Source organism: Notolabrus celidotus, chromosome 23, assembly GCF_009762535.1.
Source record: "Notolabrus celidotus isolate fNotCel1 chromosome 23, fNotCel1.pri, whole genome shotgun sequence".
Lineage (NCBI taxonomy): Eukaryota > Metazoa > Chordata > Actinopteri > Labriformes > Labridae > Notolabrus > Notolabrus celidotus.
Window position 1 is genome coordinate 14,698,408 of NC_048294.1, and position 25,614 is coordinate 14,724,021.

Below are 25,614 nucleotides of genomic sequence, written 5' to 3' on the forward strand. Positions count from 1 at the left end.
TGAGCTGATTTAACACTTGAGTCTATTCATTTCATATGAACTGCACATCCAAGGCAATAATAGATCTGCGCTTGCATTGTATGTTCAACTCAAAGTCTCCTGGAGTTAATTATTTCTCTGCTTTCCGATGCAATTAGTTAAATGTGTGCTGGAGTGCGCACATGTGTGTGTGTGTGTGTGTGTGTACATAGGGTTTGTTTATCTTGATTGGCACTCCAATTCTACTCACACCTCCACTCCTACATTCTCCCTGTCACGCTATCTCAAATGCCCAGGTTAAACATAATTCAAAAACGGAAAGGATCATTAGTCGGCAAATTCATTCTCTACTCCCTCTTTCATGCACCCCACATGGCCCCAAAGGGCCTATCAATCAAAACCCGATTCAGCTGATATCACATTCACCATTGCACATATTTTATTCCCTTTTAAGTGCTCAGCAGTCTTTTGTATCAATGAAAACCTGTGGTGATAGGAGTAGAAACTTTCCATGTTTGAACTCAGTGGGGTTTGAAGGACTGCAGACCTCAGCAGAACCTCGCCGATGCACAGGTCAATACCTATTATAGTAAAAGCCGTAGTCAATGTGGTGCTCACACATTACCAGCTTCAAATAGAGGTTACTTTCAGAAAGCTTTGACTCCTTTTTTTCATCACTTTGATGACATATCTGATGGTTTAACCACACTGGGATTGTTTGTCCTCTCAGATTCAGTTTCTGTGTTCTGTGAGGGAAGAATCAAAAAGATGGAGCCTGGAGAGAAGAGCTCCTCGTCTTTACTACACATATAACAAACTCCACATTGGCAGAGACTACATTCATAGGGAGTTTGCCATAAATGATCTCAGTATAGTGGTTGCCAAGTTAAAACTAAAGCTTTAACTCACTTAAAAAAAACCTATATCATTTTCTAAGTATGTCAGCATCTTAAGTTAGCTGTCTTTGCTGTCTTGTTGCAGTACTGTAAATCCATGAGCACACTCATAACCACCAAGTTCAGAATAGTGAAAACACAGTTCTCTACCACTATTGACCTGCACTTTTATTGTATTTGTCGCATCAATTTTCCATTCAATAACTTCCCTTCTTTATTGATCAGTTTAAAAGCTCCATTAAATAACATTTGCAATGTTCACATAACTCTAAAATTCACAGAGGACATTACCCCATGGCCTTTTTGACTTTTTTGTGAGAGGTGTATGGGAGGCCAGAGACACTATGTATAAATACATTTTGCAATTACATCTACTTTGGGGACACAATTTGGCCAGACATTTGCACATATAAAGTCATTCAGCTTTATTTAGTTACAGTTGTTGGCAAGTAACTGCTTGGTTTTTTCTTGAACTTCATGGTTAAATGGCAAGTCAAACTGAATAGCTGCTATTTATCATCAGCAGCAATTTCAACTTGCTGATATGATCCAGAGTTGTTTATTAAAATGATAATTTTTGATGATAATGACATTGCATTTTTCACCCCAGGAATTAACAAATTATCAAATGAAAGAATATCTAATATTGAGCCTTGAGTCACTCCAAATTGCTATTTTAAAAGTTTTCTCTACTACAGTATGAACACTGTTTATAATAAAATGTTGTCTCTTACAAATAGTACATTCTAAACCAGCTTTTTAAAGCTCCTGTGAATAACTGTTGGTTTGTGTTGATTTTGGTGCCCCCTGGGGACAAACTGGTACCTCTTATCTATTTGTTGGTTTTGTGCTGGACCTGAATGATTGTGGTTTTCTAATCAAAAACTTCAATCTGCTGTCTTTCAACAGTCAAATGTACCACTCATTGACATTTTTTTATAGTGGAAAATATAAACAAAACAGAAATTTATACTGTCTATCTAAAAACATATTCTATAATAACAAAGTACAGCTCTTGAAGAGGCAACAGTATTAATTAAGTCAGTTTTCAATTAAAATCTAACCATAGGAACTTTAAGTGTTGTGAGATACCTAGAGTTTTGATTGGGAGCTCCCTAAATGTAAATTGGCTTAGGCTACTAATTGTTTGTTAGATTAATTATACAAACCATTGATCTCAATGGCTAAATTCTTCAAAATATAAAATGCTGAACATCATTTTTCAGAGTTAATGGAGGAAGTATTTTGATGTAGAGAGGCAAGCATCATGTTTCATTTGTATGTATTGGCTTTATTCGCAATACTGACAATCTGGCTGTAACCACACTTATCAAGGGAATTATTACCAATAAAAAAAAAAAACAGTGCAAAAATAGACGGAATAGCCCAATACCAGAGGTCTGTCTGGCGATATGGTTAGTACATTAATTTTGTCATAACAAAGGAGTTGCAATTATAGCCATTGTGCTTGTCACTCGTTATATCTTAGTCACACATGGAGGAAAATTATTAAAAAGAACAAGACTGAAGAATTTGAATATCTGAATGTATTCAAAAATGGGGGAGAAAAAAAAGAAAGAGAAGACATGCTCTGATTTATACAAGGGAGCAGAGGAGTGCAGACAAGCTTGAGCGACTTTAAAGTTTTCTATGGGAAATGAGATTTGGAATATGACAGAGCTTCTAATATCCTTGCGCGCAGCTTCCCAGCATGTATGCTAATGCCCCTGTCCTGACTGCTAATACACAACGGGGAAAGTGGGCTAAGTAAAATGAAGGAGGAAGCTGTGAAATATAATTCTGAATGGCTATAACGACTACAGTATCGGGCGTCTTGGATCTGTACTTCTTCATTCGGATGTTCTCATTTGTATCCACACCTGTGTCATTCACAGCCTTACGTCTTAACCTAATTTCATGGTCTGCGGGTTTGGATGGATGGCTCTGCTGCAACTTGTACACTGAGGGGAGGAGAGAGAGTGCTGTGGCTGTGCGAGTGTGTGCTCACACAATAACACAATTGTGGCTGAGGGAATGAGGGAGAGAAAAAGAGAGAGAGAGAGAAAGAGAGAGAGAGAGAGAGAGAGAGAGAGAGAGAGAGAGAGAGAGAGAGAGAGAGAGAGAGAGAAAGAGAGAGAGAGAGAGAGGAAGGATGCGCCGCTACAATAGCATAGAGAATTGTAGTCACTGCCAGATATTAACCTTTTAACCTTGTACTTTTCTGTTAGAAAAACTACATTAAGCTCCTCTGGATAGCTGACAGTGAATCTGGGTTTAACAGACTTTCACTGAGCCTGACTGAGTGATCAGAGGTGAACCCATTTTGTGGTAATGCGCTTCAATTACAGCAAAAGTCTACTAAAAACACATAAGTTGAAGCAGGATGACATATTGCAGAATTGGGTGAAACCAAATGTTTTTGACATTTATGATCTGAATTTTCTATGACCCATACTCAGCTGGAAAAAAACAGAGCAAGGGAAACAATGCAATACACAACCATGTCAAAATAACAGACAACTGTTGATCAAATAAGTGACATTTGTGGGAGTAATTCCTATTAATTCCACTATGAATCGTCCTAAGAGCTTTGTACAGCGTAATGCCTTTAAACCGTTTTTGTCTATGTAATTTCTCAGTGTTGTCTAAAGCAAAGTGTCAGCAATGCCCTTTTAGTTTGCCAGAGTATCTTCTGGTGCAATGGCTTATTTAGCCAAACCAGGCATGACACCAATTATACTGGAGGGAAATCGATTCCAACAGAGCACTCTGCTGGGACCAACAATAAAATGATCAAAGTGACTGGATGTTTTGTTTGCAACGAGCAGGGAAATTAGTTTGTACTTAAAACTAAGTTTTTAACCCAGTCAAAATCTGCAGTTTGTAAGGCTTTAAACAGAATCCTCCAGAGTGACATTTTTACACAGAAACAAAGGGACAGAAAAATAAGCAAGAAAATAGAGACAAAGAGTGAAAGATGAAAGGATATTGGCTTCTTTTTTGTTGCAACAAAAACAAGAATGATCTCTCCATCATTCAAATTTTCTTACAGACTGAAGTGCAGAGCCTTCTATGGAAAGGAGAAAAAAAAGATAATTGCTTTTTACACATTAATTGATAAAGTTGGTGACATTTAATTTAAAGAAACGGTGGTGCCAAATGCCAATTTATGTCAAGTTTGTAAGCTGCTATTTTCATCAAATACTTTTTTAATACGTCCATCAAAACCAGTGTGAGAAATGTCAGAATCTATCTGAATAGGACAGAATGAATATGCGTTTGAGTTTTTAGCTGGTTATGAAAACACTGGAATTCATATTGATGCATCTGTATGATCTTCAAAAGCAAACAAGACCATGAGTAGCAAGATTGATAATTCCGGTATGGTCACTTTAAATGCGTGTAACCATGGCTGCAGGGTAGGAGTCAGAGGGCACCAAACCAAACTGCAAACCAAAAGTTACTCACACAAGCTTTAAGAGTCCAAAGAGCTTCAGAGGGTGATTATTTTTACTTTAGATTTAGGTTAATAATACCTCTTCACAATACATGTGTCCTTTTTTCAATTCACTTAATATTAAAGGGACAGTAGGTGTTTTCATATGGTCGTGTATCTGGCAACCCCTTTGGACAAAATCTGTAGTGTTTTTCTGGGATGGAAACTGCATTTCTCATGAGCACCATCACCCAATGTCATAAAGCTGTGGCTCTTGTTAATACCTGCATTTTGTTTTGGAATCCAATGAACAGAATACAGAGCCTTTTTATACTACTTTCGTTTGTTCAAGACAACTGTTTACAGGCTGCAGAGTGATGATGTTGTGTGTTGATTTGTAGCCACGTAAAGTTATTAAATGTAACTTAAAATCTGACTTCATAGCTCTGATTATTACTGTTAGTTAGCTTGAAGAAGGGAACCAGACGTACCAGGGTAACGTTAACAGTCACAGCCCCGGTGACATGATGTGTGCTCTGGTGTCCAAGTAAATGTCTAAATAAAATAAATAGGCACATACTTGAACTCTTTTGTCCTCAAAGAGGAGTGAAAAAAATTTAATTCTGTCCATAGTATTTTTTGTTCTTTGACCGGACAAAGCCCTGGTTGATAGTTCTCCATCTAAAACATATCATTTTTTGTAATCGTGCTCTAGTATCAGCCATGAGTACAAACAAAAGAAAAGAAAATCAACTAAAGAAAGAAAAAAGATTCTGCTTGCTAACTTAACCAGCAGAGTTCTGGACATGGTTAAATTTCCAGGTGAGTCCTTAATATCCATGTCTAGCTTGACTTGCAAAAAATCAGAAACCAAACACAGGTGCTAAAATTCATCCTAAAGAAATTACCAACCTTGTCGCTGATAATCTCACTTTACTATGAAGGTCATGAAGAGGCATTTGTACAACAGTAAGACTATTTTAAAATCACATTTCCTCACAGTGACTCATATGTCATGAAATGACACATAATGAAAAACAATGGCTGTATTTCACTAACTCTTGGCATTCCTTTTGAAGCATCTAAATCTTCTGATGACAGCCTGAATGTGGAAGTCCAGAAAGGAACACAGTTTGCACTGAGCCTTACACTAAGATTACTGTGCTATCTCACTTCTGCTCTGATGGTACAGTCCTCATTGAAATGTAGAGTGTTGTGAAAGATATTAAAATCATAATGAATATGCTAATCATCCTTTTTATATTCATAATCTTACAATGGTTTTCTATTCTTATGACAAAGCACCGTAATATGTAAGCTGTAATAAGAGCATGTGATTATTGGTATTATAATACTCTGTGTGTCATAATACAGTAGTCCTTGGTGGTAGCACAGATCAAACAATAGCTTTAACTCATGAAAGGGAGTACATGAAGAGCTGGAGTCGAGTTTGTTTTTCTAGGCTCTCTGCATCCGAGTGCCACACAATGTCAATCTTCATCCCTGTTTCCAGCCGCTAGTCTGTTTAAGATAGATCGCTCATATGTCAGAACCACAGACTATTTCCTAGAGTCTGTGCTGTGGCTGTCAGGCTCTGCAGACCATGAAACCCATACATTTGATGCTTAAAATTACCTCATCGTAGCATGCATTGGACTGCCACTTTGGCGTGGTCACAGATATCCCTGCGAGAGACACTGAGGGCGCTTGATGTCACTTTAGAGGCAGTTCCTTGGCAACAAATACAGTTGGAGCTGTTTCACATTCAGAAACATAGAGTAAATCTATAATACAGTATGTGGGGAGAAAGAGGTTTGAGTATAGGTTATTAATTTAAAGGTGTCAAGGACTTAATTAGCAATAAAAATGTCTCTGGGATTTTCTAAATAAATATGGTTGACTTTTGGGGAATTTGGTTTCAATGTCAGCACTTGGTCCTTTTTAACAAGAGGCGCCTAAGGTAAAAGAGAGAGGGGAAGAAACCCAACTCTCACCGGTACAATTACAGAAGTGCACCTCAGTCACTTAGCCTGCTAATACACGGTGTGATATTAATTACTGTTTGTAAACAATGCACTTTGCAGAGATTATTGCATGCACTCGGCGTCCTCCATTTGTGTTCGGTAATTCTCACAAGTGATTAAGTGGTGAAGCTAGGACAGCTGTTCAAGATGAGTTCATTGGCATGTTTAATTAATTGCACTTGAGATAATTATTCAATCATTACTTTGATTAATTTTCAGCGTCCCAGATAATGCATCAAACGTCTGCTTGATGTCAATAGTTTGGAGAGCGTGTGTAGAACGAGGCTTAACATTTTTGGGAGCTTGATTTAGGACATAATTCTGCTTTGTGAGGAAAATAATGCTAATTACAACAAGTCATGATAGGGATTCATTATTGTAGCTGCATGCATAATTTAAAAAAAAATGCTTACACTATATCTGTCCTAACACCCACACCTGTAAGAATTGCAGATTTTTAATGCATTTTCAAAACAACAACACCCTGTCACTGCTCACTTTAATGTTTTGAGTGGATCCAGTGTTTGAAACATGCTTATTCCTCACCCCCTCAGATATGCAGGGTAGTGGCAACATCCGACTGAAGGAAAGCCAGGCAAATCGTTTGTGAGAGATCTTGTCAAACAGATTAATTCCCACCCTGGGCCTCAGGGTTCTGGACCGTTTTTTCTGTCATGCTGCTTTGCCAGGCTCCCTCTTGATAATACCCCAAAGATAAAATTAATTGTGCAGGGAGATGTGGGATGGGGAGTATCTAAAAGGACCTTGAGCAACACATGAAGCTCTCTCTCTCTCTCTCTCTCTCTCTCTCTCTCTCTCTCTCTCTCTCTCTCTCTCTCTCTCTCTCTCTCTCTCTCTCTCTCTCTCTCTCTCTCTCTCTCTCTCTCTCTCTCTCTCTCTCTCTCTCTCTCTCTTCGTTCCTCTGCATGTGAAAACACAGAAACAATCAAACCGTCAGAAGCATGACACATTGCACGGACGATCACTAACTTTGTTAGGAAGTTGCTGGAAGTGGGGAGTTCTGAGAGAGATGTGAAGAGACAGAATCGACCCTCGTGAAGCGTCCTTGTCTGAGAATGTCTGTGGTCAAATTACCATCAAAATGAAATCCCTTATTTCATCAGCAGTTTATTACACACCATTGGGACACCAATGTTTGTCTACAACTGTTTGTTTGGGATCATGTTTGCTTCATTAACTGACACTGAGTTCAAAGGTATAATAGACAAGAATCTTCAGCGATGATATCAGCTTTATGCAGCTGTAGGTGCTAAAACACTAATTGCTAGTGTCAGCCTTGTTACCATGTTGACAGTGATGATATTAGGATGTCATTTTTTACTAATATTTGTCAGGAACTGAAGTTGGGCTGCAGCTACTGTGTATTTTAGTTATCTATTTCCCTACCTACCAATCACAAAATAAACATGTCATGGAAGAAAAAGAAAATTATATTTTTATAGAACACGATAATGTAAGCCACATGATAATTTCTTGGGAGCTTTAAATCCTTTGTCCATTAGTGCCATTTTTTAACTAGCAGCCCCCATTTTCTATAAAAGCCAATGCAGTTCACCAACTAAACCAAAAGTAGGTTAGGGCAGGACTTCTGATATTAACTTTGCCAACATCAATGACGGATGTCTATATGGAGAAGAAACTAACCACACTCGCCCTTTTAAGGTACATATTCCAGTCTAGCACTGCTTCTAATGCAACAATCCAATTTCTATCAACTTTAAAAGTGTATTGAGTGAAAGCAAATATGAAGCATACAGAGCTTTATAAAACAGATGTATTAGTCACCATTAAGGGAAGCAGATAGGCAGTGGGACAACTTTAGTAACCTTGCAACAAAAGTAGCTCTCTGAAATTGAGGATGTGGGCACTGCCAGTGCAAAATAAGCAGGTCCTTATTTATTACTTTTAAGGTTCCTGTACTTTCTCCAAATTTACTTGCAGCATTATATGCAGCCATTCTTTCTGTGGTAGTTTCTTTTTGGCAACACTATGCTAATGTAGAGACATCAAAGCTAGAAACAGTATTGACTTAGCCTTAAAGGCTGATTTATACTTCTGCGTCGCCCCTCCGCAGCAGGGGTGGACACGGACATGAGCCCCACATACTTGTGCGTTGATATGTCAGTGTCATACAGCACTTCTCAGCTGAAACGCTTGAGGGCAGTGTGGTCTCTCTGATAGCCGGTTGCGTGCTTCCGGCCCTGCTACGATCTCTGCTTACTTTCCCACAGGTATTCAGAGCGTGTTATGTTAATCTACAGCTGATGCATGTTAATGTTTATCATGCAGACATGATTACATGAAGAATAGAGAGGAGGAGATGAATTACACGGCCGATGTGTGGCCGATGTCCGTAAATCGGTGCTGTAAATGCGGGAAACACAATACCGCCGAGCGGACCAATCGCAGGGCTTTCGGTCCACGTCAATTCTACGTGTAGTTACATTTTGAAGGAGGTGCACGTCAGCTATGTGCGTAGGCCTCTGCGTAGGTATGGGAGCTACCCGGACCCCCGGCGCAGGCTACGCTGTCAATTTGACGCAGAAGTATAAATCAACCTTAAAAGCTAATGTCTCCAACGTCTTAGCTAGGAAAAAGCGCAGTGATAAAAGACTGGAAATAGGGTTTAGCTGCCAAATGTAGCCATAGTTAGTTTTTATTGGTCTTTTTTTTAGCCAAGCATTTAAATGGATTTACACTAAATGTTAACATGGTGCTAATATGCAAAGTCTTTCGCTAAAGCACGACATTGTCATTTTTTCAGTAAGCTAGTTCAGTTCTACAAAAGACAGAGTTTTTCTTTAGCACTAAACTTCTAACTCACTTTTTCCCTACTTTGTGATGAAAGTATTGTATGTGTTCCTGTCACGCAACATTAGCTTGTTGTGCAAGAGGCATTAATGGTTTAAAATGAAGCTATAATATACAGAAAACCCCCCAAAAAACGACTTGGTATTGATGGTATTTAATAGTTATTGTAAGGAATTATTTTATCCCTTAACCAAAATATTGGATGTCTGATAAAGCAGCACAAGAAAAGTAAGTTGTAAGATTTCATTGCACTCCATGCTAAAATAGTTGGGATAATCTATCCACCAAACTAGCATGGTTAAAAGCCATGTTATCCTGTAAAGTCAGCCCACTGCAGCTTCACCATGCAGTATAGCAGTCAAATACAGTCACACTCTAAGTGCAGCAGACCTTTCCCACAACCTCCTGTCACCACAAACAGCTCAGAACATTCGCTAATCCCTGCTGTGACAGTGTGCTAGCTCACAATGTCTCTGTCTTTCATCACCTCTGGTCTTCAAATGCCAGTGAAAGACCAATTTAACCAAGAAATATTCCATAGAAAGCCAAGCAGAAGAGCAGGTAGATGGTGGCAGCTGGATTTCTTTTTTCAATAGCCCTTTGGCACCAGAGTTGCCCCTGTCGCCTCCACTAACAGATGGTGCAAATGAGCCTTTATACACTGCTGCTAGATGCTGTGACACTGAAACAAAAGTGTTGCTCTTAGGACTGTCATGGTGAAAACACATCAGCAACTGCTTCAGAGGTGGTTTGTACTACTACTAGAGCTTAAATCGTGGATTTGTCGTCTACTGTCGTCTTCTGCTGTGACAAATTCAGACTAGAGCGACTGGCTGTTGTCGTTATTTTTACATTCTTTTTGTAGCACACACTGAAACGCTGGTGCTGTCAACATTCATAGTGCTGTATGAATAAGAGATGAGATCATTGGGATTGTTTGTCGGTGCAGAATGCACATTCAGTTCTTTGTGCGCTGATTCTCAATGTAGTCCAAGAACGTGTCTATGATTACAGTGAGAGAGGAATTTAATGTTTGGCAGTTTCCCTGGTAGAAGTATTTAGATCTCATTTTAGTGAGTGTATCCCACACATACTCTTGCACGTACACATATAAAGACTCAGAGGCCCAGGAGTTCACATCCAACTGCTTTGAGCTCAAGTAGTCACTGCTGTCACAGTGTGACATCATCAACGGGGCTGGCAATGTCCCAGTGGTGTCCTCCTTTGGAGCCAGAGATATCCTTCAACAGAGCTCATCCTGTGACGCTGCCATGTCACTCAGGGGCCCAGACAGGCAGCTCAACAAGGATGACAGCCCGGGAATGAGAGCTCAAGAGCAGGTAGAAACTATTGACAGGACCCTTGGGAGCAATTATGAGCGAAGCCCAAGGGCTTGCTCAAAAGGAACCTACGGCTTGTTTAAGTCTATCAAAAACACAGCTAGGGATAACACTCCTTCCTTGTTAGTCACAAAAGTATGTTTGAAGCTCAACTGGTGACGGATTAATCATATAAACACCACAGGGGTTGTCAAACTTAAAGAGTTAAGCTTAGAAGTAAATTAAAGTATTTGGCTTTTGCGTCAGTAAAATCTTGTCAGTGCTCATCTGTGAATCTGTGATACACGAACGTAGTGATGTGATTAACAAGCTGACCTTTTTGCAAGCTTTTTCCCTCCTCAGCATTTGTATTCTAAAGCTTGTAAAAATCCAACAGGAATAAATTCAATAGCTTGACACTCAGGACATCACTCTCCATAAAATACCTGCAAATGATCAAGGCAGACCGATAATGGCTTGGGAGAGGACTCGGCTTGCTGCCCTGTGACAGACATTTCCAATTAAAAAGGGTAAATAACTTGAGAATCATCTATTTCATCCTGTCCCGACATTTATCAGCACATCGTGCTTTAAATCTTCTCACCCCTGAAATGGTAATATCACAGATTTGGATTTTCTAGGCAAAGAAAAATGTCATATAGTTCCAAAATCCTCACACTCCTATTAAAATCTCCCTGCCCTGTCTGTATTAGAGCTTTCATGTGGCAACCCAAGCGTGGGAGGAAGTTAGTGATATCAGTACAGCAACAAGATATGAACAGAGGCTGAGTTTGTGGGACTGTTTGGATTTCACTGTGTACTTTAAGGGATTCTTGGGATTTTTTCGGTCCAGTTGTATTAAGTACCCATCAATAGTCAGAATACTGTCTACAGTAGATGACGGTCAAGTCTGGGGAAGTCATCCAGAATACTGATATGCAAGCCAAGGATTACTTTGGAAGGGGTTGGCAGCTGGGATGAAAGAGTGAAAATATACCAAATTAAATTACATCAAACAATCAAGGGTATTTAGTTTGTTTCAATGCAAAGTTTTGACTTCATTTATCAAGGTCAACTGTACATAGAGATATTGTTGGTTCAGATAAAACAATGTAGTTGTGCTCAAAGTCAAGTTTTTAATACTTTGAAATCACTGCTATTCACAGCTATGTGACTTTCTGCTGACATGCACACAAAACATTTAGCAAAAAGTGATTGCTTTACCTTTAATTCTTTTTTTTTAACTTATATTTTATTTGCTTTTCTTGATGAGGTTACATCAAAATAAACACATTAAAAAAACTTTGGTGTCAGTTAAATGCCAGTTTAGCCTCCTTTAAAATAGTCAATTTTCTTCAGACCTTTTGATGGGTTATAAAGTCAGTCAATTTTTTCCATTTCCCTTGGCAGGCAGATTGTTGAAGTATTTAATTGTGTGTAAAGTTCTCCGTATCTTTCCACAATGTCCAACCAGATTCTCTGTGTGTGTGTGTGTGGGGGGGGGGCTCCTCCTTACACCACTTTCTTGTTATAGCTTTCTTTGATGCCAGTAGCAGTATTCCAACCAGGTACATGTGTTTGCTTTGTATATTTTCCTGTGTTTAATTTCCCAGATACTGCACTTCACACGTCTTTGGAAGTTCATAACCTAAAAATGTTGTCATTCCTTTCCACACTTCATCCCAGTACTCAGTCATTTTCACACATTGCCAAACAACATGACAGTGATCAACATCATGCGCACCACACTGTCTCCAGCAAGGCTGTGGGACAGGTGAGAATTTTCCTTTAAAGTTTGAGTGTGATGAAAAATCTCACAATATTTCTCTAGAGCTTGATGATCTACTCTGTGTCCTACACATGTTATGCCATTGTTCCATGGTTATTTTTTTCTTCAGTTCCTTTTCCAATTTATCTCTAGTGTACAGAGTGGAAGTTGTTCTATTTCTCACCATATTTTTATATAACACCGAAATGACTCTCTTGCTTTACCTTTATTTCAAAGGACATGTATCTCCTATGACACAGTAGTAAGTAGTTTAGTCACACACTGTAGCAGTAGTTGGCGGTTATGTACCTTAACGCTAGTGATCCGCCATTTAGCGACACATTGTAGAAATGTAAACGCAACTAGGGATACGCACTTATAGCCAACTAAACACCATCACACTCACTAGTCCTCACCAGAATTACTAGTCAGTTAAATTCATTATTCATATTTTTACAAACACAAACCCAAAATGGCATTCATATGTTATGTATAAACCACAGTGCTCGTCACCACCTACTAGCACGGGCTGTAGCTCCAGTTAATAGCTACTGCCATAACACTATGATGCTCAGTTACCTGTAGATGTAAACAAGCACTGAACTTTTATAATAACACTTTGCAGTTAGTCTACTTAATCATTTAGCCATACTACAAATGACAAAAAGACCTCTTCAATGTTCAAATATTTCCTTAATCTGCTGCAGGTTTTGTTTTTTTTTTGGCGTTAAAAGTTTAACTTTAAATTCTCAATTCTTTTTTCGAGTTTCTGAATGAAACTAACTTTATCCACCATAAGAATTGGTATGGTAGATGTTTTGAAAGTGATCCAAACACTCAAACTACACTGGCAAAGCCAAAGTCAGCTGGCTCAAATATGATCCAGGTTTGGCACAGCTTGTGGCAAAAACTTATGCCACACGGTGTGATTGATGAGCCGCCTTTGGCCTATAAAGTGTGAATAACTTGAGCTGATCCTGAGCCAAAACAGCTCCTTTTCTGCATCCCCAAAATCTAGCCAAACTTGGACCTCTGGTTTCAGGACACAACCGAACTGCATTCAGAAGACTTGGCTGGCTATAGATCCATTCTCAAATAGCCCTTTTTGATTAACTTCAGTCAACATTAACAGAATGCCGCATCAGGATAGTGGGAGCCATCCATTTGGAAAAAGAAAACTCTCCCTTTTTTGTAAATAAAGTGACATGACTCATTAATGTGATGAATGACCATGCAATTCCCTGGGATCTCAGCATCAAGCCCCCCCCCCCCCCCCCCCCCCCTTCCCTCCTCCAACCCCTTCAGGCCTCTTGTGGGCCATTCTGGGTGAAAGCCGAACATTTAAAACGTGTGTCTGGAAGTGCTGAGGCAAGCAGGTCTGGCGGCCAAATGGTCGCTCTTTTCAGCTGTTGAAGCACCCAAGGACCCATCACACTGTTAACATCAAATCATTAAATTCACCCCTTACTCGCTCTCTTGGAGTGACAGAGAGATAGATAGAAAGACAAAGAGGGATGGTAAAAAAAAAACGTCCATGTTCATCTGTAAAGCTTAAAATAAGCCTCATTTTTAGGGTGGGGAAACATTGAATAAAAACTGTCATATCTGTCTGGTTTGATTCCTTCTTGTGGAGCAGAAACACTAATCTCTTAGTGCAATTTTACTTCATAAGAGAAGAGAAGAGATCAATAAAATATGATTTGGCTAATGTATCACTGTCAAAGCGCAGGACTTGAGATTTTTCTGCTGTATTAAAAATTTAATTGCATCTTCAGTCGTGTCTGAAAATCTCTGATAGCATCGTACCTTTTACTTGCATGAATACACACTCCAAACTAAGCTGGAAATTAAATCTTTCTGGCAGATTTCTGAATAGTTCTTACAAGTTTGGTTATTTTATGTAACCCTTTGTGAGAGAAGATGGAGGATTTTTTGTACGTCCATTTAAAGGAAATGTTCTAAAGCCAAAGCAGGTGGTTTTCTTTTAGATGTTCAGTCTCTATGGGTGAAGTAACCTTGATGTACACAAATATGTTTAGAACTCAACCATTGTATTATTTCATGCACCTCAAGTAATTACAGTATTCAACTGTTTTTCAGTACACTGAGTGCATTTGGTCCTTGAGGAGAAGTTTTCCCTCTGATTTGATGGTCTCTTATATGTTATTTGAAATGATATTCTGAGAATTGTGCAGCCTGATGAGCTTAAATATATGGTCATAGCACATTCACACATGTCTTTTATCTTTTACTTCCCTACGGTGCTGAATTTACCCAGGTCTATAACAATGTAACCACTTGAAAGACACTTAAAGATTATTTCCATGTTACAATTGGTCAGCTGGACCTGGTTTCTATGGGAAACTATGAGCCAGTTATGTGAGGATACAACTGCGTTGGTCATAGCATTAACAGTATGAAAGCAAAAGGATGGGACGTATAAAAGGTTAAAAAGCAGATTTGATTATTTGCGAATGACCCTATATGTTATGTTTTATGGAAAATATCTGCTCATTTCAAAGCAACATGTTACAAAACAGTTAGGACAGCAATGCATCTTGCACTACTTCTTTTTTCAACAACACTCTGTGAACATTTGGGAACCCAGAAATCCAGTTTCTGGACTTTTGTTTAAATGAAATGTGTTCCCATTCTTGCCTGATATAGATTCCAGCTGCTCAACATTTTGGGGTCTCCTTTGATCTGCTTTTTGTTGCATGATGCACCAAATGCTTTCAACAGTTGACAAGACGGGACGGCTGGCAAGCAAGTTTAGCTCCTGGACTCTTCTACTACAGAGCCATGCTGTTGTAATACGTTTAGAATGGGTTTAGTATTGTCTGGCTGGCAGCATGTGTTGCTCCAAAACCTGTATTTATTGTTTAGTATTAATGTTGCCTTCTCAGATGTGTAAGCTTCACATGCCATGGACCCTTATATATACACATACCACCACAGAAGCCAGACACTGGCAATGGATAGAACGTCTAAAAAGAAAGACAATGGGAAAATCTCAAAAAACTCTGGGGATGTTTGACTTTGCAGCTTTCATTACTTTGAGCTTTGTCATCTTGAAGTTCAAGGCGAGCAGCAAGATAAGGTGGAGGCCATCATGTTTGATCTAGCCTTATTTGGGGTCTCTAAGATACAGTTTCTACCAAAAGAAAAATGAAGAAAATGACAACATATCAGTTCCTCCTCTGCATTCAGACCTTGAATTCACCATAAATCAATTTCTAAATCAATCCTGAAACACAAATAGAGCAATTTATTCCTTTCAAGGATTATTTGAAGCATCTGTATATGTGTGTGTCTTTGTATTTGGTTGAGCTCTTGAATCATATTAAATAGCTACTCCACTGAAACATAGGCCAAATTCCAAGTCAGGGCCACATTCAGTTTCCACCTGCTATGAGTCATACATTCAACTTCATGTGAAGATCTCTCTGCTATTCTTTCCCAGAATTGATACAGCTGATTGTTTAGCATGGAGTATTTGAATGCCCACGTCTTGCCTATTCATCTATGTGTGCACAAACATCATGTGCAGGCAAGTTGGTGAAAGACAAAAAAAAAGTTGAAGCACCAGTCAGATGCTTCCCTCCAAGGGCTGGCTGTTTTTGGCAAGCATCCCCCTGACCTGCGTACATGGCATGAATAGAGCAGGAAGCAAATGTGTCCCTCCTTATGGTAGGTCAGACTACAAGGCAGCCCAGATTTTTCAGGGAGTTTATTAAAGGGCGGAATCAAAAACTGAATTTCAACACAGTGGCATCTGAAGCTTTTGCCTCAAGGGCCTGATTTCCTGGTTCTCTGGTGTTTTAACAATGAGGCTGCACTTGACAGTCGGACAGAGGCTGGCGTGTTTGAGTGGGACTGGAGTTCAGCTTGTTTTTGCACAACAGAGTTAAAAGCACCACAGAGGGATGGGGGTTCGAACTCATTGGGTATGAAGCTAATGAAATCCTAAAAGACCAATCCTATCAGACGCATCAAAAATCAACCAAACTCATAACTAGATCGAATGCACATTAAAGTGATGTCAAACTTTTCTTGTAGAGTTGTGAAGCTACTTCAAGTTAAAACAGGAGCCAGGGATTTGTCTGCAAATTTCAAGATATGTGCTGCTTATCTTAATCCACAGAGGCATTTTCTGTGTAGGTTCTTAAAATCATCAGGTCATGAAAAAACTTGAAATTAAACTAACATTAGGCAGCGCTGTTTATCTGAAGAACACCCAGAGTACACAGTAAAGGTTAACATTTAATTGCAAGCCTAAAAAAATGTCAATTTTACAATGAAACATCCACGAAATGACGCCTACTGAGATTTTTCTTTAGATAACCCAGAAATAATCCAGATCTTTCTTCTTTATTTCACACAACAACCAAATATGGATTGTGGAAATCATTTGAAACTGTTCATTAATCAGTCTACATGGTCACCACATTAGTCCATGTGTGCTATCGGCTTAGGCTTGAAGTCCAGTGACCAGCAAGAACCCTGACCGGTTCGGGTTAGGCGTGAAGTCCAGTGACCAGCAAGAACCTCGACTGGTTAGGATTAGGGTTGGGTGAGGCGATAAATTGTGAAGAAGCCTGAAGGTTAGGGTTAGTATTACAGAACTTGGACCTGTTCAGAAAAGTAGTGCTCCTAGAGGTCAAAAACTTTTCAAGAAACCTTTAAGTTTAAGAAATATTATGACTTGTTTTAATTTGGAAAGTAGCCACCTGATGATATTTTTCTAGAGATGTGCTAGCTGTTTGTCAGTGACTAGAACCTTGATTTGAGCTAGTGTCAAACTGGAACAACAGATTAACTCACTCTTAAAAGAATGACTGCTCCAGAGCACTCCTCGTGGTCAAAAACTCCACAATACTCCTGTAATTTCAATAAATAGTAATACAAGTTTTACATTTGGAAATAGGTGTATTGATTTATTTTCTTATCTTATCTCTCTTAATAGCTGCACTTTTAAAAAAGTTGTTCCAAAGAAAATCTTGATTGGTCATAATGAACAAAAGGTACTGCCAAGCAGGTACTGCCAAGCAGTGTAAAGGCAGTGCACAGAAGTAAATAAGGATTTTTTGTTTTAGTTCTAATGAGACTTACATGTTTTTTTGAGCCAGTACCAAACTGCTGTCACAGATAGGACGACTTATTTCTGACAACAACTGCTCCATAGCACATAGTGTTCGATAATTCACGGTATCCTTTACATTTTAGAAAGCAGGTTAACAAGTTTTTAATTTAGGAAGGGGTGACTAATGTTTTTTCATGACACGGTTGCATCTTTTCATAATGCTTGATGTGTTCCTTGAGAATCATAACAGTCATGGAATATATAAATGTGGTCAAAGTTATCAGCCTACTTTCAATACTTCTAGAATGACGTCTGTTTTGTCTCAGTAAAGACAGTATGAAATGACACAATGTTTTTGAGGAAGTATCAAACTGCCTTGGCTGACGGGATGAAATGCTCCATAGCACTCCTAGTTGTCAAAAACTCCACAAGACACCTTTAACTTTCTGGCATTGGATGACAAGTTGAATTTGGCGAGGGGTGATTAAAAGCTCTTCTAAAGTCAAATATGTTTTTGAAAATCTTGATCATAGTGTGCAAAACCATTCTCTAACATCTGACGTACTTACTTTTACATCAGCTTTGTTTTAGTTCAAACTGGATGACATTTGAATGCACCTGTTTTTGAGCTAGCACCAAACTGCCACCTCAGACGGGATGATCCTCCAATTCTCTCAGCAGTCTGGGACACTATTCCCTCTACTTACTTTTGCCAATTTGCTCCTGGGAGCCCCCGAGTCCTTGTCTTCATTAAGGGAGTTCCTCATTGATCAATCACTGTCAGAGGAGCTTCTCTGTAATTGCACTGTGGCCTAATCATGACTGACGTCTCGCCCCCCTCCCCCTCCCCCTCCCCCTCCATCTGCTTTGTCACAGGTCTCAGGAGAGAGGATGTTCCATGACTTTCACACCTTCGACCTCAAGGTAGGCCTCTCTAAGGATCCTACTCTTCTCTCTGTGGTCTTTCTTTAGCGCTGTGTGATGCATGAACAGTTGTAATAATTCAAATGTGAATAAGGGCAGAGAGATCAGAACAGGTGAGTGAGAATAGGGTTATGTGTGACAGATATTTCAACATTTGGTCGACACAAAAGGGTTCACAAATCATTCAAAGTACAAGGTAATATGGTTCCAGTTGCAGGGCTGCAGCTCCTGCCATGAGCTCTTAATATTCATCAATCACGCCGCATTTTCATGGCACACTGATTGATGTTTGCTGTTGGACTTGCACTCTGTTTGTCACATTCAGTGAATAGGCCCTTACATTCGTCAACTGTACTGCAGTGAATCTAATACAAAACACAAGTCATAACTGCAACAAATTAACAGTCCTTGACATCTAACAAGGCGTGCTGCGTATTCCACAAGCAAACAACTTTAGAAACGCACAATTTACCCGATAAAAGGGTTTCATCTTTAGTGATATGGCCATTGTTAAAAATACTGTTGCATACACTATATCTAACACCATGCATTATGGTCCATCAATACATGCGCAAACACTGATGCACCCCACTAGATTGAAACATGCATGTAGACACACTCACGATACACAGTGGTCATCCAATGCACAATCAAAAATAATGTTTTTCACCTCAACACATCCTCCTCTATGTTGCTCTCACCTTGAAAGTTCATGCTTAAAAAAACACATAACATATTAAAGGTTGTAATACTGGAAAAAATGCCCCAATGACGAAAGAGACGTGTGAGACTGATGTCTATGGCATTCAAAATAACTACATGTGCAAAACAGTCAACAGTCAGTGTGAAATATATGCAATTAGATACATGCAATACATTTTTCACCTGCCACACATGTATATATAAACAGGGTCCTTGGATATGTGAAACACCTGCAGCCTGGTCGTGATACAGTGAACTACTTCACCAAGTTCACACACAGAGCTCAATCTACTGTACTTTCTTCTCTCACCTTGGGAGGTAAGCAGAGAGTTGTACGAGAGACTGCTTTGAACAGCAGTGTTGGCGAAACAGAGTTGGGTTTCAAGCCAGTTAATGTTCACAAATTAACTTTCTTAATAATTACCTTAAACATGATCAGTGTGATTCACGTAATCTGTTGCAGCTCTCAGTTCGGTAACCTCCTCGAGCTTTAAACAAAAAGACTAGCTTACTTTACAAAATGACTGAAATCCAGCAGCTGTTCATGGGACATTAGCAAAACCACTCAGGCAGTGATTCTATTTCTTATGATCCTTACTTAAGCCACAGAGTGAAAAGGGAGAGCAGCATTACAATCTACTCCTGTAGTTAACTTTTCACTTCTGCAGAACACAGTCAGGGCGATGACAACTGAGTTTGCCATCAGCTCCATAATCTGCGCTGTCACACTGACACACAGATTTTTGAAGTACAAATTGGAAAAGATGCAAAGTGATGTAAAAAGAAGATGGGAGTGATTTTACGGACTTAAATTGATATCTGTGCCATGATATTAGACCCACTGGGACGCAAAAGTTGGGAAAAGTTGATGTGATTTGTGCGTCCCGTTTTTTTTGTGGCTGAAAGAGGTTTGACATCAGTGTGATGGCAGAGATTAGTCTCAGTCATCTTGTGATCTTACATTAGCACAAGGTTATTCAAGCTTACATGCAATGATTGGACTGAATGCCTGCTAGATCTCTGTAAATACTGGGTATGTAAACATGGTAGAAACCAGCTCTCAACACATCGATATTTCCTTATTTTTCTAAATCATTTAGGTTATAAAATTGCAGTCAGTAATTCATGTAGGATTTCATGCATGTATGTACATGACATGATCTGTCATCTCCAAGAGAGGGCATGGACACAATTGCAAATCTCCCCCTCCCTCCGCCTCCTCGAGATATGCTAATGCTTTATCCCGTGCCGTATTTCATGCAAATGCCTTTCATCGCATATTTTCAAATGTCATTTAGAAGACAGCTGTAGCACAAGCATCCATAATGTTTTGACTAGGGGGGAAATTGCAACATGGATCTCAGTCATTGTGATTCTGCCCACAAAGAGAGAAAGTCAGGAATGCTGAACTCTGTCTCCTGGAAAACATGATTGTCTTATAAAAGTTTGAAGACATGTTTGTGATTAATGCTGCAGAGGGAATACATAAAAAAGGATTATGGGAAAATTGTGTTTGCAGCTTTGGAGAATCACACACAAATAATCATCCTGACGATGTTGTCTGCCTGATTTTCTATTTGTTTAGACCAAAGAGCTGCCTTTCTCTACATTTAATCCAGCAAAATGAAGTTGTGCTACTGTAAAACTGAAAGCACCTTGGCATTTGCTATTCCTGCTATGTCATTGTCTATAATACTGTTCCCGACCATGAACTAGGAGGAAAGTTTTAAATTTAAAATGTAATCAGCACAATCACCACAAGCAATCAGTTCCTCTTCATTCCACCTGATCGAGCCCCCCGCTAAAAAAACAGCCTGTTAAATAGAGCATCTTATCAGGCCTGGATTAAGTTTTGACTTTGATTAACATCTGTAGTCGCAGTTTAGAATGTCAAAGTTCAAGTTTGGGGAAAATTTAGTTTTTTGACAATACAGGAGTAGAAGATGTCAAGGAAGACTTCTTGGTAACATGAATTATAGTAAGAGGAGGGCAGAGGCTTCTTTCCATTATGACTCGAGTCACGCCATACAGTAAGGATTTAAGGGCAGTTTGACATTTTGTACAATACTTTCCTTTTCCTCAGCCAGAGTTGCTGTTAACTTTGGCTTTCTTCCATGCAAAAAGAACAATGACTAGTTGTCTGCTTTGGTCCGACTGTTATAACGAAAAGTGATGAAGAGAAATAAAAGTTATTTCAGTACAGTTTAAAGTGATAAACACTCTTGGTGCCCCCCCTATTGTTGGTCAAGTCAAAGTCAAATCAATTTACTGATTGGATTTAATCTGCGATAAACTTGAATGTCTTTTTTTATTTGCTATTTAGCAGCAAAACTAGCTGTGAAAAACTGACTGAACAGGATATTAGGACAAAGCATAAAACAAATTAGTAATATGTTGTATCAATAGTGTTATTTTGCTTAAATGTGAAGCAGTAACTTTACCTGAAGCTAACAGGTGAGCAGGACAACTGTAGAGTGGGTCAGATTATATTTATCATGAACTGAATGCATTAAGGCCACCGCAATGGGATCAAGCGGCAACCTCTGGTCTAAAAATATGAGTCTAATGCTGAAGTGCTAAAAGCTGCACTTCATCGAGGATCCGCTTGAGGCTGGCTCCGGAAGTACAGGAAGTCACATACACATGAATGGGAAAAAAGACGATCTTTACAGCAGAAATAAACATGTTTACAGCCTGGTACAAAAGACGAGTGTAGTCTGGATAGCTCATCTCTCGATCAGCTCACACTGTGAGGGAGGTGAATTTTTTTCTAACACAGCAATTTTGAAGATATTGAGATTACAAGTCTTCCAATGAGAGGCACAGCTGACTGCAGGAACACTGAAGCTGTTGGCTAGGAGGCTCAAACTCCGCCTCTTTACGTCACACTGGCTCCATAGCAGCAATATGGCTGCCGTCGACGATTGGCCTTAAAACAGCTCTTCAGAAACAGATGGGTGACGTCACGGATACTACGTCCATATTTTATACAGTCTATGAATGTGATGCATCCAAAGTGCACTATTTTAACTGTGCAACTTAGTTTTGTGACATTCACATATTAAGCAGAGGGCCTTTATTGATCAGTGGGCTATGATACACTGATCCATATAAAGATAGAATATAAATATACTGTAAATATAATAGACGTTAGATGAACACATGATGTTTAAAGACGCTGTGAGTGCTGAAACTCAGTCAGTAGTAAGTAGACCTGTTGTTATTTGTATTGAAAAAAGTCAAAGATTGTGGTAATCTGGGATTTCACACTTAGGCACAATTTTATAATTCATGTGTTCGCCCGGTGTCTGATTACGCTTCTAGTGTTTGGGGTCCGTAAATATACAAGTTGTAATTCTGCACGTCACAGGTCCTTCTTAGGGGTTCATAAATTTACACCCATCCTAGCTGTGAATTGAGATATGGGATGGGAGCCTCAAGATATCAGACACAAATGTGAAACGCTTGGGCTTTGGAATAGGCTCGTAAAGATGTCTGATCACAGACTCACGATAAAGATATTTATTTAGGATATTTTTCAGTCATCGCTGGGACAGTGAGTTGAAATCTATATTTCATTTGAATAATGTGTCATATTTTGTTTTTTTACAATAGGTTATTTGGTTACTCTCATTAAGTACAATTACAGAGTTAAACCTTATGTCAAGTATAATTTTACCAAAAGACAAAGATCCCTCTGCACACAGTTAAGTTCAGCAGGTTTAATGTCACTCCAGAGAAGGACAGTTCATTTGCGACGTGAGTTAGATTAAACTGATGACATCAGGGGTGCTCTTTTTAAGTAAAATGCTCTTCCTTAATGTTGATTTCTTTTGGTACGATTATTATGATAAACTTGAGTAGTGCTTTAAGAGGAATGTTTTTTTTGTAGCAGTTTTTATCTGCAAAGCCAGGAAGAAAAAGCAGAATACAATGTTTAACACTGAGCTGTAAATGGAACATTTCTGTGTCTTGATGGAGAAAAAATTCAACAATGCTGCGGACTACATTTGCCTGTCACCTCCAAAAGATCACTTAGTATGATAATGCATATCTTTCCTTTCACCCACGCACTGCACAGCCTTTCTGTGAAACAAAGGTGTTAAGCACAAGTCGCAAACATGCCATGAAATAGTTCTCCCTTTACCATAGACTTAAGAATGTAAGCACTTTGCAACATGAGAGCATCAACTCTCTCCCATTGTTTGTCCACACTGACATGCATTTAATTGTCTATTCTGTATCTGCTGCAGGAGTCTTGCCGTTTCTTGATAGCATTGTTTAATAAAAGAATGGCAAACTGCTAAATATTGTTTTCCTATTTTCTGGGTAATTGTTTTTAGATAAAAAGTGCTGATACAGCGTGGCAAGGCAATCAACTTTAAGAAAAGGCTCGATGATTGGAATGATTTGCAGAAATTAAAACACACCAAAGAACTATATTTGCTGTTATCCAGAGTTCATTATTAAATGCACAAGCAGCGCTGACCGACCATCTCTAAACTCTTTATGAATTTCAATGTCACTACAGCTGGACTCATTTGGGGGAAAAGGCAAACAAAGCACACAGAGGCCACATCCAGACATAATAAACTGTCGCTGTGTTCACAGAGGCGTGGAGAGGTGAGAACACCTCCCCAGTACATCCTCAGACACATCTGTGCTCATGCACCTCAAATGATGTTTCTTTTGCAGAGGAAATAGGTCAGCCGTGAATACCTGGCTCCTTCCATCTCAAAAGAGCTTTTAACACACTTAATTAAGAGTGTAAATATGTGGATTTATTGGGTGTGAATTCAAAAACGTTGACTTTGTATGAGTTTTTAAGGATCTTCACAAAGATCCATGAATCTGAAATTTCAAAAGCGGATTCATTAGGAACTGTAAAGGCGCAAAAATGCCAACTTGGCCCTCATTTAGACACCGAATCAATCAGATTGCACTGCTGTGATTGCTTAATTAAATGCTCGGCTGTGTAATGACTTTGCTTGAAAGGGGAATTAAACGTCTAAATGCTGCAGAATCCACGTCGAGGCTGAACAGAAATCAATGGGACATAGTGCTGGAACCCAAGGTGTTTTCCGACTTGTTTAGGGTGAGCGTTTTGTATTGATGCCATCCCTCAGTCAGTGAGTCAAAAGCTCATTCCTCTTGGTCCAAAGCATTGATTGGAGGCATACAAACTGTCTGCTTACTTTGTGCTTTCAGTGGAGATCCAGGAGGGTAGTTTTCAAAGCTTTACAAATGAGAAGTGAATGGAAAGCTGCATTTTGAAGGGGTCAAACTATTAAGAACAACATCTAATCCAATGGATAGTGAAAGTTATAAATACAAGCTTCAAAGAAATGTACAGTGAAAAAAGCAGTTCTTTCTCCAATTGTAAAATAGAGAGCTATGTTTTAACCAATGACTGATATTGCTTTTTCAGAGCCAATAATGATACTGGTTATTAGTCTTTCATTAGACTGATATTTCATACCTGGAAAAGCTATGCAAATACACTTAAAATGACAATCATAAATCCAAATTTAGAATGAGGGCCTGTCATTCAAAAACCAGGCTACTTCATGACTAATCACTCTAGATGAGTATCAACAACAGCAATAAGGATGAGGTATTACCTCTGAAAACGATAGGCATTTTGCGAATCATGTTTGTATCAACCAGTTGTACAAGTGCTCAGATTTTTCTCTTTCACAACTATTATAGCACAACGTTTAAAAGTTGAAAACACGCACACATCTGCACCTAAGAGGGCAGGTGATTCATGTCGGAGTGCCACTGGACTAAACAAAGACAAATATGGCTCGCACACTGAAGGGCTCCAATCTTCTAGACAGTTTATTTCAGGAAGTTGGTGAAATTTTTAGCGTATTTGCCCTTCAACCGTAATTTTCTCTAATTGCACAGTACAAGGTTTGCTAAAGGAAAGTGCTGTTACACACGTAAGTTAGCTATTTTCGCAGACTTCACTAAACTGCTGTTTCTTCCCACCCTGAGCATGACGTCACCAGAAGATAGCTGTCATGTGAATACGCTCTGTTCGCATTAGCTTAAATCACTTCTTTGCCTAAGTGTAGATTCACAGAGCTGCTAGCACTCTTACTTACTCCTTCCACACTCTCAGTTTAGATAGACCCAGCCCCAGTGATTCATATTATTTATGTACTATTATGTTTGATTAGTGGTTTCAGTTTATTTACTGCGTGTATTATTCCTTCTTGATCCTTCAAATGGCAGCAAAGCATGGCATTACTTTTTTCTCAAAATAACTTTCAGTGTCCAGAATCATCAGTCCTCAAGTATTTTCAGAGTGTTTTGACAATGAAAGCCTAAAGGAAAACATTAAAATCCAATGCACACGGAAATAGTTCTTGAAAGGAGTGCAGCCGGCTAATCTCACAAACATTTGATTGAACCAAAGGACCTTTAGAAAACTGCAAAAGCTGGGAAGGGCGTACAACTCCTGAAATGACAACCGATTATCAAACTGCCTCTGGCTCGAGACACTGTAATCCCCCAGATGTTTGCAGACTATGAAATATGAGAGTCTGAATTAGATCTCTCAAACAATGTCGGCTTGTCTGCATCCCGTAAACCCCCAGCATTTAAGTCACAAAATTAAGTTGACCCCGTCAGAAAGCTTAAGGA

At 39.1% G+C, this 25,614-nt stretch overlaps 1 protein-coding gene and 1 long non-coding RNA gene across 3 annotated transcripts in view; one reads left to right on the forward strand and one right to left on the reverse strand.

Annotated features, from left to right (window-relative positions):
* LOC117807284 (receptor-type tyrosine-protein phosphatase delta-like) overlaps nt 1–25,614 on the forward strand; it is a 429,954-nt gene that overhangs the window by 204,800 nt on the left and 199,540 nt on the right. Inside the window, exon 7 of the mRNA XM_034676508.1 lies at nt 18,214–18,261. Coding sequence (XP_034532399.1) covers nt 18,214–18,261 — 48 coding nt within the window. The remainder of the gene's footprint in view (nt 1–18,213; nt 18,262–25,614) is intronic.
* The window catches only part of LOC117807286, a 175,908-nt gene that overhangs the window by 142,112 nt on the left and 8,182 nt on the right, over nt 1–25,614 (reverse strand). The gene's annotated exons all lie outside the window — the stretch shown is intronic.